This window comes from Aotus nancymaae, unplaced genomic scaffold (genome assembly GCF_030222135.1).
Source record: "Aotus nancymaae isolate 86718 unplaced genomic scaffold, 86718_ANA_hifiasm-v0.15.2.pri h1tg000007l, whole genome shotgun sequence".
NCBI lineage: Eukaryota > Metazoa > Chordata > Mammalia > Primates > Aotidae > Aotus > Aotus nancymaae.
The window spans coordinates 4,494,069-4,512,277 of record NW_026988418.1 but is presented as its reverse complement, the minus strand read 5'-3'; the positions used below and the strand labels follow the sequence as shown (position 1 = coordinate 4,512,277).

Sequence of the window (18,209 nt, the reverse complement as noted above, 5' to 3'; positions counted from 1 at the left end):
TTATTTTAACTGATTAAAGATAACTGCATAAAACCATAAAAAAAAGAGACCTGGTAGGAGGTGATTAGATCATGGGGGAAGTTCCCCCATGCCAGTCTCGTGATAGTGAGTGAGTTCTCACAAGATTTGATGGTTTTATAAGGGGCTCTTCCCTCTTTACTCACCACTCTGTCTCACCTGCCACCATGTAAGACATGCTTCTTCCCCTTCCACCATGATTGTAAGTTTCCTGAGGGCTCCCCAGCCCTGTGGAACTGTAAGTCAATTAAACCTCTTTTCTTCATAAATTACCAAGTCTCAGGTATATCTTTATAACTGTGAAAATGGACTAATACCATATCTAACAAGTATCTCATAAGAAATATGTTTAAAAACTGAACTGTTGGGTCGGGCACAGTGGCTCACGCCTGTAATCCCAGCCCTTTAGGAGGCCAAGGCAGGTGGATCATGAAGTCAGGAGTTCAAGACCAGCCTGGCCAAGATGGTGAAACCCCATCTCTACTAAAATACAAATATTAGCCAGGTGTGGTGACGAGCACCTGTAATCCCAGCTACTTGGGAGGCTGAGCCAGAGAATCACTTGAACCCAGGAGGTGGAGGTTGCAGTGAGCCAAGATTTTACCACTACACTCCAGCCTGGGTGAAGAAGCAAGACTCTATCTCAAAAAAAAAAAAAAAGAAACTGAAATTTTGATTCCCTTCCCCAATGTTTTACATCCCAGTAAATGGCATCTTTTTTTCTCCAAATTTCTCAAGCCAGTAATATTGGATCATCTATGACTCCTCTCTTTCTTTTTTAAAAAAATTATTTTTTTTTATACAGACAGGGTCTCGCTTTGTCACCGAGGCTGTAATGCAGTGGTGTGATCACAACTCACTGCAACCTTGAACTCCTGGGCTTAAGTGATCCTCCCACCTCGGCCTCCTGAGTAGCTGGGAACACAGGTGCACACCATCACTTCTGGCTAATTTAAAAAAAAAAATTTTTTTTAATTTCTCCAAATTGCTTAAGCCAGTTATATTGGATTATCTATGACTCCTCTCTTTAAAAAAAAAAAAAAAAAATTTATACAGACAGGATCTCTCTATGTTGCCCAAGCTGGTCTCGAACTCCTGGCCTCAAATGATCCTCCTGCCTTAGCCTCCCTAAGTACTGGGATTACAGATGTGAGCCACCATGCCTGGCCCTCCTCTGTTTCATTGGATATGATTTTAATTGAATGTATTCAGTATAATTTTGTGTTTTCTCTTTGTTAATTTTCTTTCACTGACATCCAATCATGTCAGCTCTTTCTTCCAATGTATTCTGAATCTAATTCTCATCTTCTCCAATAATACTACTGTCTTCTAAGATTTCAGTTCATCACTATCTTTTGTCTTTTTTGTTTTTGTTTCTTTTATATTGATATAAGAGGGTGCTGGATTCATTTCCCACACCCAGAAGATTCATTTGTGCTCCCTTTTGGTTGAAACCCCACCTGCCCAACCCTTCAAAGGTATCCACTAGTCTGTCTATCACTACAGATTCGTTTTTCTGTTTTCAACCTTCATATAAAGAGAATTCTAAAATACATACTCTGGCTTCTTTTGTCTAACATTATTTCTGTGAGATTCATTCATATTGCTGCATACAATAATAATTGTTCTTTTTAACTTCTCTATAGTATTCCCCTTTATGAATATACCACATTTTAAAAATCTGCTGGGCATTCAGGTTGTTTCTAGTTTTGCCTCTTGTGAAAAATGCTATGGTGAGTATTCTAGCACGTCTTCTGGTGGTCATATCACTCACTTCTCTGGGGTATGTACTGAGATGTGGAATTGTTGGGTCATAGGGTATACAGCTAAGCAGTTTGTCAAAATGATATACATTCCTGCCAGCAATGTTGAATTCTAGTTGTTTCACATCCTCACCAATATTGTCAGTCCTTTAAATTTTGACAGTTTTCATGGGGATATGGTAGTGTCCCATAGTTTTAATTTGCATTTCTGTATTACTAATAGTATTCAGCAACTTTTTGTATACTTATTGGCCATTATATTCATTTTTGTGAAGTGCTTCATCAAGTCTTATCCATTTTTTTTTTAATTGCCAGTCTTTATTATTGGTTTTTGGCCATTCTTTATATATTCTGGATATTATTTTTCTGACATATGTGTTTTGCATATCTTTTCCCACTTCCTGGATTTTTTTTCATTTTCTTAATGTTGTCCTTTGATTCAGAGAAATTTTTAGTTTTGATGAGGTCGTATATATCAATCTTCAAACTTTGATAATTAATGCTTTTTGTGTCCTGTTTTAATAAATCTTTGCCCACCCCCATAGTTTTGAAGGTCTTCTCCTTTGTGTTCTTCTAGAAATTGATATTTTAGTTTTCACATTAATTTTTGTATCTGGTGTGAAATAGAATTCAAGTCTTCTTTTTTCCATATGGATACCTATTTGACTCACCACAATTTTAAGACCATTTTTTCTCTCCACAGAATTGCAAGGGCACATTTATCATAAATCAGATGACTATATGTGTGTAGCTGATTTTGGAACTCTCTATTTTGCTCTTTTGATGCATTCATCTATCCTTTGCACCAATAATATATGTCTTTTTTTTTTTAAGACAGAGTCTTGTTCTGTCACCTAGACTAGAGTACAGTGACATCATCATGGCTCACTGCAGCCGTGACCACTGGGGCTTAAATAATACTCTCACCTCAGCCTCCAGAGTAGGTGGGACTACAGGTGTGCAGCACCATGCCCAACTAATTTTTTAAAAAATTTTGTAGAGACCAGGTCATGCTATGTTGCCAAGGCTGGCCTCAAACTCCTGGCCTCAAGCAATCCTTCTGCCTCAGTCTCCCAGAGTGCTGGAGTTACAGGCATGAGACCCCATGCCCAACCAATAATACGTGTGTAAATTACTGTAACTTTATAATGAATCTTGCCATTTGATGGTGCGCGTCCTCCAGCTTTGCTGTTATTCATCAAGATTGACTTGGCTACTATAGGTCCTTTGCATTTCCTATTAAAATTTAGAATTAACTTGTCAATTTGCATACATACACCACATTTTTTTTCTGCTGAGATCTTGATTGGAATTGCATTGACTCTAGATCAATTTGATGAGAGTTGACACCTCACAATGTTGAGTCTTTCAGTCTATCAATGTAACATATCCCTCCACAGCCACATGGTATCTAGTTCTTTAATTTCTCCTATCAATATTTTATAGTTTCCAGTGTAGATGTCTTGCCAGTCTTTCACTGAATACTTGATGTTATTTGATTTATGGATTTTTAAATAATTTTCAAATTGTTGCTATTTAGAGGAATACATTAGATTTTTATATATTAGATTTGTATGTAGTGACCTTTCCAAATTCAGTTTTTTTATTTTAATAGATTTTGTAGATTTGTAGGGAAGAATATTTATGTAAAATAATCTTGTCATGTACAAGTAATGCTCCTTCCCTTACAATCTACATTTATTTCTTTTTCTATTCTTATTGCATCGGTCCCCCAATACAATGTCGAATAGAAGTGGTGATAGTAGTTATTTTGTTTTATCCCATAATTCAATAAGAAGTGTTCAATATTTCACCATTAAGAATGCTGTTGGTTATAGGTTTTTTTATACATGCCTTTATCTAGATTAAGGAAATTCTCTTTTATTCCTAGTTTATTGACAAATCTTATGAATGGGTGTTGAATTTTGTCATATGCTCTTTCTGTATCTATTGAGATGATATATGGGTTTTCTCTTTCATTTAGAGAATGTATGTGTTCAGCTGATTTTATTTCCTGTTGTTAAACAACCTTTGTATTTCTGGAGTGAATCTCACTTAGTTATGATATATTATCCTGCATGTTATGATATATAGGAGATATATATCTGATATACATGTATAGAGAGAGCTAGATTTAATTTATAAATATTTTGTTAAAGATTTTGCATCTTTGTTCATAAAGGATATTAGTCTATAGTTTTTTTTTTCTTATAACATGTTTGTCATGTTTTGTTATGAGGGTTATGCTGGCCTTATAAAATGAAATGGGAAGTGTTCCCTCTTCTTTTTTTCAAAAGAGGCTTTGCGAGATTTGTTATTTCTTCTTTAAATGTTTGCTAGAATTTACCAGTGAAGCCATTTAGGCATGGGATTTTCTTTGTGGAAAGATTTTTAATTGCAGTTGCAATTTTTTGTTATGTATAAGGCTCTTTATATTCTGTTTTTTCTTGTGTCAGTGGTATTTTTTTACTTTGTTTTGTTTTTTAAGAGATGAAGTATCCACTCTGTAATCCAGGCTCAAGTGCAGTGGTGTGATATAGCTCACTGCAACCTCAAACTGGGCTCAAGAGATACTCCCACTTCAGCCTCTCAAGTAGCTAGGGCTACAGGCACACACCATGCTCAGCTAATTTGTTTTTGTAGAGATGGGGTCTCACAGTGTTGCCCAGGTTGGTCTTGAGCAGCATTTTATCTCAATTTTCATATTTATTGGCATAAAGTTATTTATACCATCCTGTTCTCTTCCTAATGTCTGATGGATCCATGATGAAATTGTCTCTCCTTATTCTATATTTATTGGGCATATATGTCAGTTAGGTTGGTTGGTTAATTGATTATCTATGTTATTAGTTTTCTTTTGGTTAGTGTTTATAGAGTATATTTGTTTTATCTGTTTGCTTTTATCTTCCTGTGTTTTTATATTTTGAGTGTCTTTATATTTCAGGGCCCTCTTATAAACAAATATAATTGAATTCTGGGGTTTTTTTGGTCTGGTTTGTTCATTTATTCCTATTAGTTGTTTTACTTAATCCACCCTTATTTAATATAATTATTTATTTGGGCTTAAGTCTACATTTTGCATTTTGCTTTTTTGTTTTCTATTTGTCCAAGTCCTTCCTTATTTCTTTATTCCTCCTTTCTTGCCTTCTTTTGGATTAATCAAGTATGTTTTATTATTCTACTTCTCTCCCCTCAGCTTTTTAGTTACATTCTTATCACTGATAATTCTTTAATTGCCCTATGCAAATATGCATTTTGGACTTATTAAAGTCTACCTTAAATAAGTGCTTTAACCACTCCCCAAATATGTAAAACTCTTACCAAAGTTTGGCTCCATTTACTCTCCACCTTTACCCTCTGTGCTATTGCTGTGATATAACATATTAATACGTATATTATAAATGATACAAGCCAGTTTTATTGTTTTAAATAATCAGTATCCTTTTGTATCAGCTCACATCTTTACCCTTTCTTGTGTTCTTATTCCTTCCTGTAGTTTCATATTTCCATCTGAAATCACTTTCCTTCAGCCTGAAGAACTTCCTTTTCATTTCCTATAGTTAGGTCCACTGGTGACAGATTCTCTTAGCTTTGATTATCTGAAAATCTCATTATTTACCTTTATTTCTGAAGGATATTTTCACTGGGTCTATAATTATTTGATAGTTTGTTTCTTTTAGCCCTGTAAGGATACTATTCTATTGCTTCTTGCTTGCCCAGTTTTATTAAAGAGCCAGTTGTCAGTCTTATTGCTGCTCCTGTAAGGGTAATGCTTCTTTTTTCTCTGACCGCTTTTTAAAATGTATCTTTGTCTTTCATCCCTGTCTTTTATTTCATCTGTATTTCATCTTTTTTATTTTCAGCAGTTTGACAATTACATGTTCTGGTATAGTTTTCTTTGTATTTTTCCTGCTATGGATTGCTGAATCCATAAGCATCCTGAATCTGTAGGTTGATGTATTTCATTCAAGTCTCAGCTGTTATCTTTTCATATATTGTTTTTTTTTTTCATTCTATCTGTCTTCTCCCTCTGGGATTATAGCCACTCATATTTTGGACCTATTGACTTGTGTCTACTTACCTCTAATGCTCTAATATATTTTTCCATAGTTTCTCACTGTGCTTTACTTGGGATGTTTTCTATTTTTTTCATCAAGTTTATTAATCCCTTCTGTTGGCTCTTGTCTGCCCTTAAACTCATACAGTGAGTTCTTCCTAATATTGTATTTTTTAGTTATAAGATATCCATTTAATTTTTTATATAGATTTTTCTGTGGGTACTATCTATTTTTTCTTACATTCTGTTCATATTTTCTTACATTTTAAAATCTTAATTAGGATTTTTTTAAATCTATGTGTTTGTTCCATTATTTGGATAATATATGGGTCTCTTTCTGTTACCTGTATTTTCTCTTGATTACTGATCATACTGTCTTGACTCTGTTATATCTAATAATTTTTGTAGTATTCCAGACATTTTTTTTTTTTTTGAGACAGAGTTTTGCTCTTGTTACCCAGGCTGGAGTGCAATGGCACGATCTCAGCTCACCACAACCTCTACCTCCCAGGTTCAGGCAATTCTCCTGCCTCAGCCTCCTGAGTAGCTGGGATTACAGGCACGCGCCACCATGCCCAGCTAATTTTTTGTATTTTTAGTAGAGATGGGGTTTCACCATGTTGACCAGGATGGTCTCGATCTCTTGACCTCATGATCCACCCGCCTCGGCCTCCCAAAGTGGTAGGATTACAGGTGTGAGCCACCACACCCGGCCCGACATTTTATATTAAAAGAACTACTGAGGCTCCAGCTGGTATCTTCCATGAGAAATAATTCTTCCTTTCCTCTGGTAGGCTAATAGGATAAGGCCCTGATCACCTCAATCTAATTATGGATTGAGTTGGACCACGTCTAGATTATGCCTTGGTTTATCCTTGATACCTATGGTTTATCCTTGTTTCTTGGACACGGGCCCTCTTGCGCTCTTGATTGAGAACCTAATTTCTATTTCCTTAGCCCTGAAACAGTACAGGAGATCGTCCTATCCTTAAGAGGTCTGGGGCTTAGTTTTGTTACCTCTCACCCCTTATAGTTTCAAAATATGGCATATATCTTTAAGAGGAAATCAGCCATGTGTTTAAGGTATACCACCTACTTCTAGTGGAACCTTGTCCCCTAAAACCACAACATTATGGATTTTATTCTGCCTTTTAAAAGCTCTCAGTCTAGCTTTGAAGTTCCAGTTTGCTGGCTCAAAATTCAGCAAGTACCTGATGAGACAAACTGACCACACGCAGGGGCTTCTTAAGTTTCCAGTTTGTCACAGCAGCTCTCTGATTTCTCTTTCCTCCAACAGAGCCCCTCACCACACGCCAAACATGATCCTTAGTTTATGCCAAAATTAGCAAATACCCTCAGGAAAGAAAACAGTATCGGCTACCTCAGAGGCCATCGCCTGGAATTCCAGTTCATCTGATCCTCATGACAGTTCTGTGGTATCTTTTTAAATAATTACTCTGACTTCTTCTAGTTGTTGCATCATTAACATTGTACTACCACAACTATCCCTTCCTACCTGGAGGCCTAGGAAGCATTATCTTCTACCTGCCCTATATAATAGTTTATTAACTGGTCTCCCAAATTCTACTCTTGTCCCTCTCACAAAGCAGTTGGAGTCGTCCTTTTAAGTATATCTTGTCACTCCCCTGCTTAAAACCCTCCAGTGGCTTCCCTTTATATTTAGAGTAAGTTCAGTTCATTTTCACAGTCTGCAGCCCTACACAATATTACTGTTACTCCCTCTCTAACCTAATTTCTCTCTACCTTCCCCTTTGTTCACTCAATTAAAGCTCTACTGACCTCCTTTCCATTTCTGAAACACACTAACACGTTCCTGTCTCAGAATCTTTGCACTTATTATACCCTCTCACATCTTCATAAGGCTTATGTCTTTACCTCTTTAGGGAGTTCTGTGTAAATGTCATCTCTTCAAAGAGGACTTCCCTTAAAATTCTGTTTTCTTAACCTGCATTAGTTTTAATCGTAGCACTTAGCACTACCTGACATTATATTGTATATTGTCTTATTTTTTAATATTCTCTCTCTCTCACGAGGAGGTAAGTTCCATGAGACTGGATACTATGTCTGCTTTGTCCACTTTCTATTCCCAGGGCTTAGCACAGTGTATAACTTATAGTAAGTGCTTAATAACTATTTGTAGAATGAATTAGATGTCCCTTACCTCAAAAAATTCTCAGTTTAAGGAAAAAATGAATAATTGGAGTAAAACTAAGAAGTACTATAACATAGGTTTCTACAGAATGCTTTGGGAGTAAAGAGAGGGCACTGACTTAGTTGGGACATGGTCAGAGAAAGCCTTAGTAAGGAGGTGGCCCTAGATCAAGTGTTGAAAACCGAGTATTGATATGTGTCTCACAAAGAATAATAGAGAGCTCAACATATGGGGCTACTAAAACATGGGGTTGGATAATAGGAAGTGACATCAGTCATAATGGGAGAGCAAGATAGGCAAAGTCACAAAAGTCCTTAGACATCAGGATAAAGAATTTAGACCTTACCTGAAAGATAATAAGGAGTAAAGGTTTTTAAGAGCAAAGGTTTTTGTTTTTTGGTTTTTTTTGAGACGGAGTTTCGCTCTTGTTACCCAGGCTGGAGTGCAATGGCGCTATCTCGGCTCACCGTGACCTCCGCCTCCTGGGTTCAGGCAATTCTCCTGCCTCAGCCTCCTGAGTAGCTGGGATTACAGGCACACGCCACCATGCCCAGCTAATTTTTTGTATTTTTAGTAGAAACGGGGTTTCACCATGTTGACCAGGATGGTCTCGATCTCTTGACCTCATCATCCACCCGCCTCGGCCTCCCAAAGTGGTGGGATTACAGGCATGAGCCACTGCGCCCGGCCCAAGAGCAAAGGTTTTTAAGGAGAGATGCTATCAGATTTATATTTCCATGTGTTCCTCTACTCCTCACTGCAAGTAGTCAGACTAAAAATTCAAGTAGATTGATGTAGAAAATCCCTGGCATAGTTATCAGAGCTCAGTTTCAAAACAGAATTTCTTATCCCAACTCACTATGTAACCTGGGAAGGGCATTGTGTCCTTTTCTGAGCCTCAGACCTTCATTCTTAACAGGAGAGAATTACAGGTTTCTAAAAGCCTTTTCAACTCTGAGCCTATGATTCTATTAATATTTATATATTTCAACTCTGACTTCGGTCACAATACTTGTCTAAGATACCTGGGGAAGAAAAATTTAATATTTTTTTCTGCATCTGCCAGGAATAATTTAAAACCTCCAATTCTAGCCAATCTAAATTCAATTTTCTTCAGAGATTTCCTAAACATTTAGGTCAAATGCCAGGAAACCAGTTTCTTGAAACAAAACTATCTGAGCAGAAGTGGCAAGTCCTTTTTAACTTCTGGCTAGGATGAGAATGCAGGGGGCAGAGAGGGTGATAGAATGAGTCTTTTTCTTACAGTTGTGATTCCAAAGAATCCCTATCCTGCGTCTGATGTGAATACTGAGAAGCCCAGCATCCACAGCAGCACCAAAACTGTCTTGGAACATCAACCAGGGCAGAGGGGGCGTAAACCAGGAAAGAAGCGGGGCCGGACATCCAAGACCCTAATTTCCCATCCCATCTCTGCCCCACCCAAGACAGCTGATTTGAAATTCCCAAAGAAGAGGGGTCCTAAACCTGGCAGCAAGGTAGGTAAAATGTGGGTTTCCCAGAAAGGGATAAGGGATTATAAAGGGGTCATTCATCCATACCCATCTCTCTTGAAAAGTGGCATATCTGGCCCTCTTCTCCATCTTGTGTATGCTTATAAGAGGAATTTCCTAGATCATCATCCCCACTTGCTACTTACCTGAGAGTTGGTAATATTAAAGATAGGATGGTAGAGGATAGGAAACAAATTTTTTTTTTTTTTTGAGACGGAGTTTCGCTCTTGTTACCCAGGCTGGAGTACAATGGCACGATCTCGGCTCACCGCGACCTCTGCCTCCCGGGTTCAGGCAATTCTCCTGCCTCAGCCTCCTGAGTAGCTGGGATTACAGGCACGCACCACCATGCCCAGCTAATTTTTTGTATTTTTAGTAGAGACGGGGTTTCACCATGTTGACCAGGATGGTCTCGATCTCTTGACCTTGTGATCCACCCGCCTCAGCCTCCCAAAGTGCTGGGATTACAGGCGTGAGCCACCGCACCTGGCAGGAAACAAATGTTAACTTTGCAAGTTACTCATATTCAAGGAGATTCTGGTCTAATGTACATGGAAAAAACTGCTCTTTGTTAACCTTTCCAAAGTAGATGCCCAGCATGTGGACAGAAAGCAAAAATTAACTCTGTAAATGTTTTTTTTTCTTTTAATCAGCTTTTCCAGGCTGAATGTAAATATATTTTGTGTTATCTCTACCCCTCTTAAAAAAAAAATTGAATACTTACTAGTGTCAGACTCTGTATTAGATGCCAATATGTACATATCCCATGATTTTCACAAAAACCTAAGAGAGAGTGTTAATGTTATTTTATAGTAAATTGAGACTTACAACTATAAAATGATTTTTCTAAGATCACATAGCTAGTAAATGGCCAAAGCTACAGAGATTGGTCCCTTATCTACTTCCAAGGTCACTGCTTCCCTAGCATATATTCACTCTTTCACTCTTTCCCACATTTCCTGAGGGACATAACACTTCTAGTATTCTAGTATTGGAAAAGACAGCTGAGTCAGCTTCACTGAGCACTGTTATTGAAAGTACCACCTCTTAGTCATGGCCTGTTTTCCATGGGTATCTTTCCTGGCAAAGGAATTGATATGGAAAAAAAAAAAAAAGGCTTCTCTCAGCAGCTTCTCTAGGGCCCCTTTTAGCATCACCCCCTCCACTCATTTCTTAACTGTCAGGAGATATCTCTGAATCTCCTCCCTGAACTAGAATACCTGAGTTCCAGTATGGAAATGATAACCGAGTCTCCCTGAGCATTCCATCCCAGTCTTGTTAATTCCTCCCTAGAGTTAGTTTGTTTGCTGTTTGATTTGCTTGTTTATTAGCTTCCACTGACTTCAGCCCTTATAGAATATAAGCTCCTCAAGGTCAAAAACCTAATCTTTCTCTTTTTTTTCTCCTGCAGTACCTTATATCTCAGTCAGTCTCTTGGGAAATATTCAGAATATGCAAGATGGACAGGAGGCTGGGTGGGTGGCCACATGGATGGATGATTTTAGTGATGATAGTTGTCTCTTATTTTTGGCTTCAAATTCTCAATATCACTTCCTGATCTTTCTGTATAACACATAATGCTCCTCGTCACCTATTACCACTAATCACTAGCCCAGGTCTTGATTCATTTTTGCCTTCTTTACCCACCTCTCATTCTCCTGTTCTAGAGAAGAGACTGAAGGCCCTAAGGATGCCAAGCCAGAGAAGCCATGCTTTTGATGATGTGAAGACATCTTGAGGACAGTCAGAAAAGGGAGAAAACCTATGTGGGGGGGCTCCAAAGATAGAACCAGAACCAATAAATGGAAACTCAAGTGGACAAGCTTTGTCTCAACATAAAAGGAACAGTTAAATCTATCCCAAAATAGAAGTAATGAGCCCCTATAACTAGAGGTGTTTCATCAGGGACTGGATGACTCTGTGGATGGGACCTTTTAGGGAGAGGGAATTGGGTAGATAGTTGACTTAAGTGGCCTTTAAGATCATTCAAAACTGAAAAACTGATACTGTGATTGCCTCTGCTCTGCTCTCTCAGGAAGTTTTGAACATAGTAACCAAAGTCCTTTTTCTTTCCAACCATCTTGAAAGCAGTCATTCTTATCTTTTCCTGTATTTTATGTCCTAGCATTTGATACTCTTAATTCTCCTTCGTTCTTTTGCCTACCCCTACAAGTGTATATGCCTTCCACTTCACCTGTGTGCTTTATATCCCTTTTTGTTTGTTTTTTTTTTTTGCTTTGATTTTTGAGGTGTGGTCTCACTCTGTCACCCAAGCTGAGTGCAGTGGCACAGTCATTGCTCACTGCAGCCTTGACCTTCTGGGCTCAAGCGATCCTTCCACCTCAGCCTCCCAAGTAGCAGGGACTACAGACATGTGCCACCATGCCCAGCTAATTTTTGTTAATTTTTTGTAGAGATAGGGCCTTGCTATTTTGCCCAGGCTGGTCTCAAACTCCTGGGCTCAAGCAGTTTTCCCACCTAGACCTCCCATAGTGCTGGGATTGCGAGCATGAGCCACCATACCATGACTGGCTTTATATCTCTTTTTGAAGCAGAGTACTCTTATGGATAATGCATAAGCTTTAAAGTCAGGCGAACTTAGGTTAACATATCTTCATAGTTTGCCACCTGTGTGACTTTGGGAAGGCTTCTCTGGGTAAGACCTTGAGCCCATTTTCTTACCTCTAAAATGAAAATGAGATAATGTATGAGTACATATAATATTGTAAATGTACCTATCTCAAATAGGTTTACATTATTCAGGCACCTAACCTACCATGCTTGTTCCTTTAGGGACCCCATGAAATCCTACCACCAGCTCACTGAAATTGAAGTGGTATTTCCCTTCTTCCCTGATTCATTCATTACTTATTTGTATTTTCACTTTTAGCAATAACAAAAAGCATAAGAAGATTCACTTTCAATGTGTGTTTTGAATGGTTCATGAGAGTTTGCGTGATTGCTTACACAGGCAAGGCCGTCTTACATATGCCTGCTGTCATCAGGGCTATCTCTTTAGAGAACATACTCCTAGAAGGCAGACAGGTTGATATGGCTCCCAGCAGTTGTCCCTACATAAAGCATTTAGTAAAAATGAATTTCTGGATCTCCGTGATTGTTATGTTTTCCTTGCATTCGAAAGGCTTTTAGCCAGGCATGGTGGCTTACGCCTATAATCCATTAATACTTTGGGAGGCCAAGGTAGGAGGATCACTTGAGCAGGAGAAAGTTGAGACCAGCCTTTGCAATATAATGAGACCTGATCTCTACAAAAAATTTAAAAGTAAGCCATGCATGCTGGCACATACCTGTAGTCCCAGCTATTGAGGAGGCTGAGGTGGGAGAATTGCTTGAGCCTTGGAGGCGGAGGTTGTAGTGAGCCAGAACCATGCCATTGCACTCCAGCCTGGGCAACAGAGCAAGACTTTGTCTCAAAAAAGAAAAAAAAAAGCTTTTAGAAAACTATTTCTTGGGAAAAAACCTTCTGAGATCTTTCTCCCCTAAAGACTGCCCTGAACAACATGGGGGAAATACTAGATTTCTCTCAAATCATCTTTATTATTTCCTCTATTATTGGTGATCTATACTGCATGCTTCATAAAAAATAATAATAAAAAAATTAATTTATTTACACTTTTTTTATGCTAAGTACCATGCTAACAATGGTACTTAGAACCAGACTCTCAAAGAGTTCCAGGTAAATAGGGATACTGGTATATAAACATATAATGACAATACATCGAAAAATGCAAGTTCAAAAAACAGAGGTAACATATAAGAGACAATGATTAGAGAAAAGCTAGAAAAGCTTCCTAGATAAACGAATGTGTAAAATAAATTTAAAAAGAAAGAGCATTTCAAGTGGAAGAGACATCTTACCATTGTAAAGGTGTGAACCAAGTAAAATTGCAGGATTCTTGAAGAAGCAATATAGTTAGAGATTTACTAGAGTAGGAAGTTTAAGGGAAGGAATGGCAGGTAATGAGGCAAAGAGATAGGCAGACAGAGTAAAGACGTTTATAGAATTAGAAGAGTCATTTCTGTTTTTTTGTTTGTTTCCATTTTTAAAGAGAGAGAAATAAAGTACAAAATAATGTGAAACCAGACGTAGCATATTTTGCTTTTGTCTGCCCAACTAATAAGGGAACTGGAACTTCATGTGATAATATTGAATCTAATGTAAAAGTCAATACAGTAAGCTTTGACCTTACGAAAGACCAGAATCTTGTACATAGATTCAGAAAACGTCTACTAAGTATCTTCTATAGAGATATGTATAGCTTTAAGCCAGATGCTGTGTAGAAAACAAAGATAAAATGCTATTCCATCCATAAATATATTTTTGCTTCATGAGTGAATTAAGTGCCAAGAATAGAGAATGAAAAGACCTGTCATGGGTAGCAAATTTTTTCCCATTCATTTTGACAGAGGAAACCTCGGACATTGCTGAATCCACCACCCGCCTCACCAACAACCAGCACTCCTGAACCAGATACCAGCACTGTACCCCAAGACGCTGCCACCATCCCCAGCTCAGCCATGCATGCCCCCACAGGTAAGAGCAGATAACAGGACTACCTGCTCACAAGCCCCAGACCTAGTGTCTGCACTTTCTCTTGTCTTACACCAGTAATTAGCACCTTTCCATTTGTAAACCTAGGCAAAATCTGTCTTTGGCATTTAAAATAATGTCAGAGAGACAATAAAACTTGGGTAAGTTTTCTGTGAATTCAGGGATGGGAAACTAAGGCAGGGACAACACCAAGAGCTCCTTGGCCTAGTTTAGAATAATACCCTTCCGGGGGTGGGGAGTTGGGGAGAGATAGCATGGGGAGAAATGCTAGATATAGGTAATGGGGAGGAAGGCAGCAAATCACACTGCCATGTGTGTACCTATGCAACAATCTTGCATGTTCTTCACATGTACCCCAAAACCTAAAATGCAATAAAAAAAAGAATAATACCCTTTCTTCCCAGTTAGGGGTGTTCCCTTGAGCGATCCCTTCCACCTTTCAGAATCCTCTCAGCATTCCAGTAATGGTGCCACGCTTCAAATACATATGAGGTTTCTCTCATTTTTTTTTTTTAACAATCATTGATGGTGGCAAACTTTGGTACAATGAGAGTAAACTTGATTTTAGAGATCAACCAATAAGTGATTGACTCATTGCCAAATCTGGTGGATGAAATGTGTGGGTAATTAGCCTGGGTTATGCATATCTGTTCCTATTTCGTAAACTGTCTATGACAGTAACTAAAAGAACTATGTCTAGATACACAGCCTTCCAAGGGGGTAACTATAAAGAAAAATACTCATTTTTTAATTTTTAAATTAAGATAAATATGTGAAACCCTATTCTGTTACTCAGTAGACACTCCATCTTCTTCTAGGAAGTCTAAGCAATTGGTATGATCCCCATGGAAGTTAGGGTTGTCTTTCTCTTAGAAGGAGTTGAGTATGTCTCAGATCAAATCCTAGAATGTAGAAGCCTGAAGGGAAGGCTCAGCTGTAGTTTCCTTTCCAATAACCTAGAGAAGATAACAGAACCTGCCATGGTCAAGCTATAATAGTCTTCACTGATCATTGTGTAGCAGTCTCTTGAGTGGGACTTGATTTCACTTTGTGTGACCTTGATATTACTTTTCAATCTGAGCCTCAGTTTATAATCTATACAATGATAGGACTAGTCCAAATAACCTTTATAGTCCCTTCAATTGTTAACAATAAAAGCTATCACGGACTGAATGTGATGTGCCACATTACATTATCTTTTATTACCTACCTTTCATTTTTTTTAACTATAGAGAACTTTTTAAAAGGTATTTTGGTTTTTATGAGTTATACACATTCATAGTTCAAAGGAATGAAGGGTCTACACGACTTATTACAAAAACAAAACAAACACACCTCTTATCCCCCTGTCAGTTACTATTCCCCAAAGGCAATCACTTTCAATTTAACTGATTTTTTATTTACCTCTGTATCTAAATAGCATGTATATTGCTGTCTTTTTTAGTTTAGTTGTTTTTCTACTGATTACCCACTTTAGAAGATGAGAATTTAACTCTTATTAATCTCCTTGCCCCTTATCCACCCACACATATTTCCCTACCCCAATTCCATGATATTTTAATTTTGATTAGATCAAAATTCAGTGTTTTGTTATTTTAACTAGTTAAATGCTATTCTCAATTGAACTATGTAGTGTACTATGATTACTTTTCCTTTGTTGCTTAACATTTCGTTTTCAGGGGAAATCTTGTTGATTTCCTTGTTATGTGTTTATTTTTCTGTGTACTTGTTATTAATTCAACATTAAACTTTCTTCCTACTGTATACATCTCTCTTTATGTCCAAGTACATTATATATTCTATCCATGTCATACTCTAGAAGAAATCTCTCCTGGAGCCTTCTTAGTTTCTTTAGATTGTGTTCACCTCTCTTTTTCGGTAAGGGTCTCAGTTTGCTCTTTCCAGTGTCTTTGTCTTCTGTTTAGATGTAAATATTTAGTTTTGTATGAAATCTCTTTATTCTCTTTGAAATTTCTCTAAATTCCCAGTATCCTAAAATTTCATCTTGGATGTATTTTCACCTGCCATACTGGACATTTTCATTTTATAAAATTCTAAAAAAAATTGGCTGGGCATGGTGGCTCATGCCTGTAATCCTAGCATTTTAGGAGGCCCAAGCAGACAGATTACTTGAGGCCAGGAGTTCAAGACCAGTCTGGTCAACATGGCGAAACCCCATCACTACCAAAAATGCAAAAATTAGCTGGTCATGGTGGTGCACACCTGTAGTCCCAGCTACTCAGGAGGCTGAGGCATGAGAATTGCTTGAACCCAGCTTTTGCCCTAGTCCCAGCAGTAACAGCTCAAGAGGTTGAGGTGGAGGTTGCAGTGAGCCAAGATAGTACCATTGTACTCCAGCCTGGGTGATAGAGCAAAACTCTGTCTAAAAAAAACAAAACTTCTTTAATCAATTATTTTCTTTCACTTCTTTTTCTCTGTTCACTCTTGTCATACCTGTTATTCAGTTGTTGAATCTCTTGAACTGGTTCTGTAATATTCATATCTCTATTCTTATCACTATTCTTTGCCTTTTGGTCAGCTATCAAGTTTTCCTCAACTATATCTCCAAACTTCGTATTGAGTTTCTCATTTCTGCCATCTTGCTTTTTAAATTATAATTATTTAGTACTCCAGTGGCATTTTCCAAAGTGCGTTTGGTAGAAACACCAGACTTGCAAAATGCTCTACATAAAAGGATTTTACATAGATTAGGAAATTTAGTTACATACATTTAGGAAATGCTTATACTCTTCCCCATGGTTGGAGATTTAGATTTTGTTATCAAGAGCTCTTTTTGTTGTTCTTTGAAAATTTTTAGTAGACTTTTATTTTTTAGAGCAGTTTTAGATTCACAGCAAAATTAAGTGATAGATACAGAGATTTCCTATATACTTGCTGCTGTCCTCACCACACGCTCTCCTCCATCAACATCCTCCACCAGAGTGGTACCTGTCTTACAATTGATGAATTTACATTGACTCGTTATTATCACCCATGTCCATAGTTTGCATTTGGGTTTACTCTTGGTGTTTTACGTTCTATGGATTTTGACAAATGTATAAGGACATATATCCACTATCATTTATCATACAAAATAGTTTCACTGCCCAAAAACCCTCTGGTCTCTGCCTATTCATCCTTCCTCCCCATTAACCCCTGGCAACCACTAATCAAGATTTGTCTTTTCCAGAATGTCACATAGTTGAAATCATACAGTATGCCATCTTTTCAGATTGGCTTCTTTCACTTAGTATTATGCATTTAAATTTATTCCATGTCTTTTCATGGCTTGATAGCTTTTTTTTTTACCACTGAAAAATATTTCATTGTCCAGATATTTCACAGTTTATTTATTTGCTCACCTACTCATGGGAATGTTGGTTACTTCAAAGTTTTTGCAATTATGAATAAAGCGGCTGTAAATTTCTGTGTGCAGGTTTTTATGTGTACATAAGGTTTCAACTCCTTTGGATAAATACCAAGGAGCACAACTGCTGGATTGAATACTAAGAATATGTTTTTTTTGCAAGAAACCAAAGGGGCTTCAATATGGCTGACTAGGGCTGGGCACAGTGGCTCACGCCTGTATTCTCAGCACTTTGGGAGGCTGAGGCAGGTGAATCACTTGAGCTCAGGAGTTTGAGACCAGCCTGGGCAACATGGTGAGACCCCCTCCCATCTCTACTAAAAATACAAGAAAAATAGCCAGCCGAGTGTGCTGGTATGTGCCTGTGGTCCCAGCTACTTGGGAGGCTGAGATGGAAGGATCACTTGATGCCAGGGATGGGCAGGGTGGAGGTTGCAGTAAACCAAAAGCACACCCCACTCCAGCCTAGGTGACAGAGCTAGTCTTTAAAAAAAAAAAAAAAAAGATGGCTGACTAGAAGCATTTCATATGCATATGCTCACCTCCTCCACTTAGAAGAACCAAAAGAGTGTATAGACAATCATACTTCAGATACCTTATCCAAGATAGAACACTGGAATTCAACAGGGAAGTGACAGAAAACACTGAAAGAAAGGAACGAGAAAGAAGAGAAGCAGCCTGCCTGTGTAGGATTGGCTAGGAGACAGCAAGTGACTTCCCAAGGTCAAGTGAGACACTTCTAGCAGC

General features: G+C 38.0%; 1 protein-coding gene across 19 annotated transcripts in view; it reads left to right on the top strand.

The window, feature by feature from the left end:
- SCMH1 (Scm polycomb group protein homolog 1) overlaps nucleotides 1-18,209 on the top strand; it is a 235,999-nt gene that overhangs the window by 172,245 nt on the left and 45,545 nt on the right. For 17 of the 19 annotated variants that reach the window (XR_002478986.2, XM_021673368.2, XM_021673371.2 and 14 more), the window contains 2 exons: nucleotides 9,278-9,507; nucleotides 13,951-14,077. The exons of the other annotated variants lie outside the window; for them this stretch is intronic. Coding sequence is in view for 16 of the 17 variants with exons in the window: in XM_021673368.2 (XP_021529043.1) it covers nucleotides 9,278-9,507; nucleotides 13,951-14,077 (357 nt within the window). In the remaining variant the exon portion in view is untranslated. The remainder of the gene's footprint in view (nucleotides 1-9,277; nucleotides 9,508-13,950; nucleotides 14,078-18,209) is intronic. 19 annotated transcript variants of the gene reach the window in all.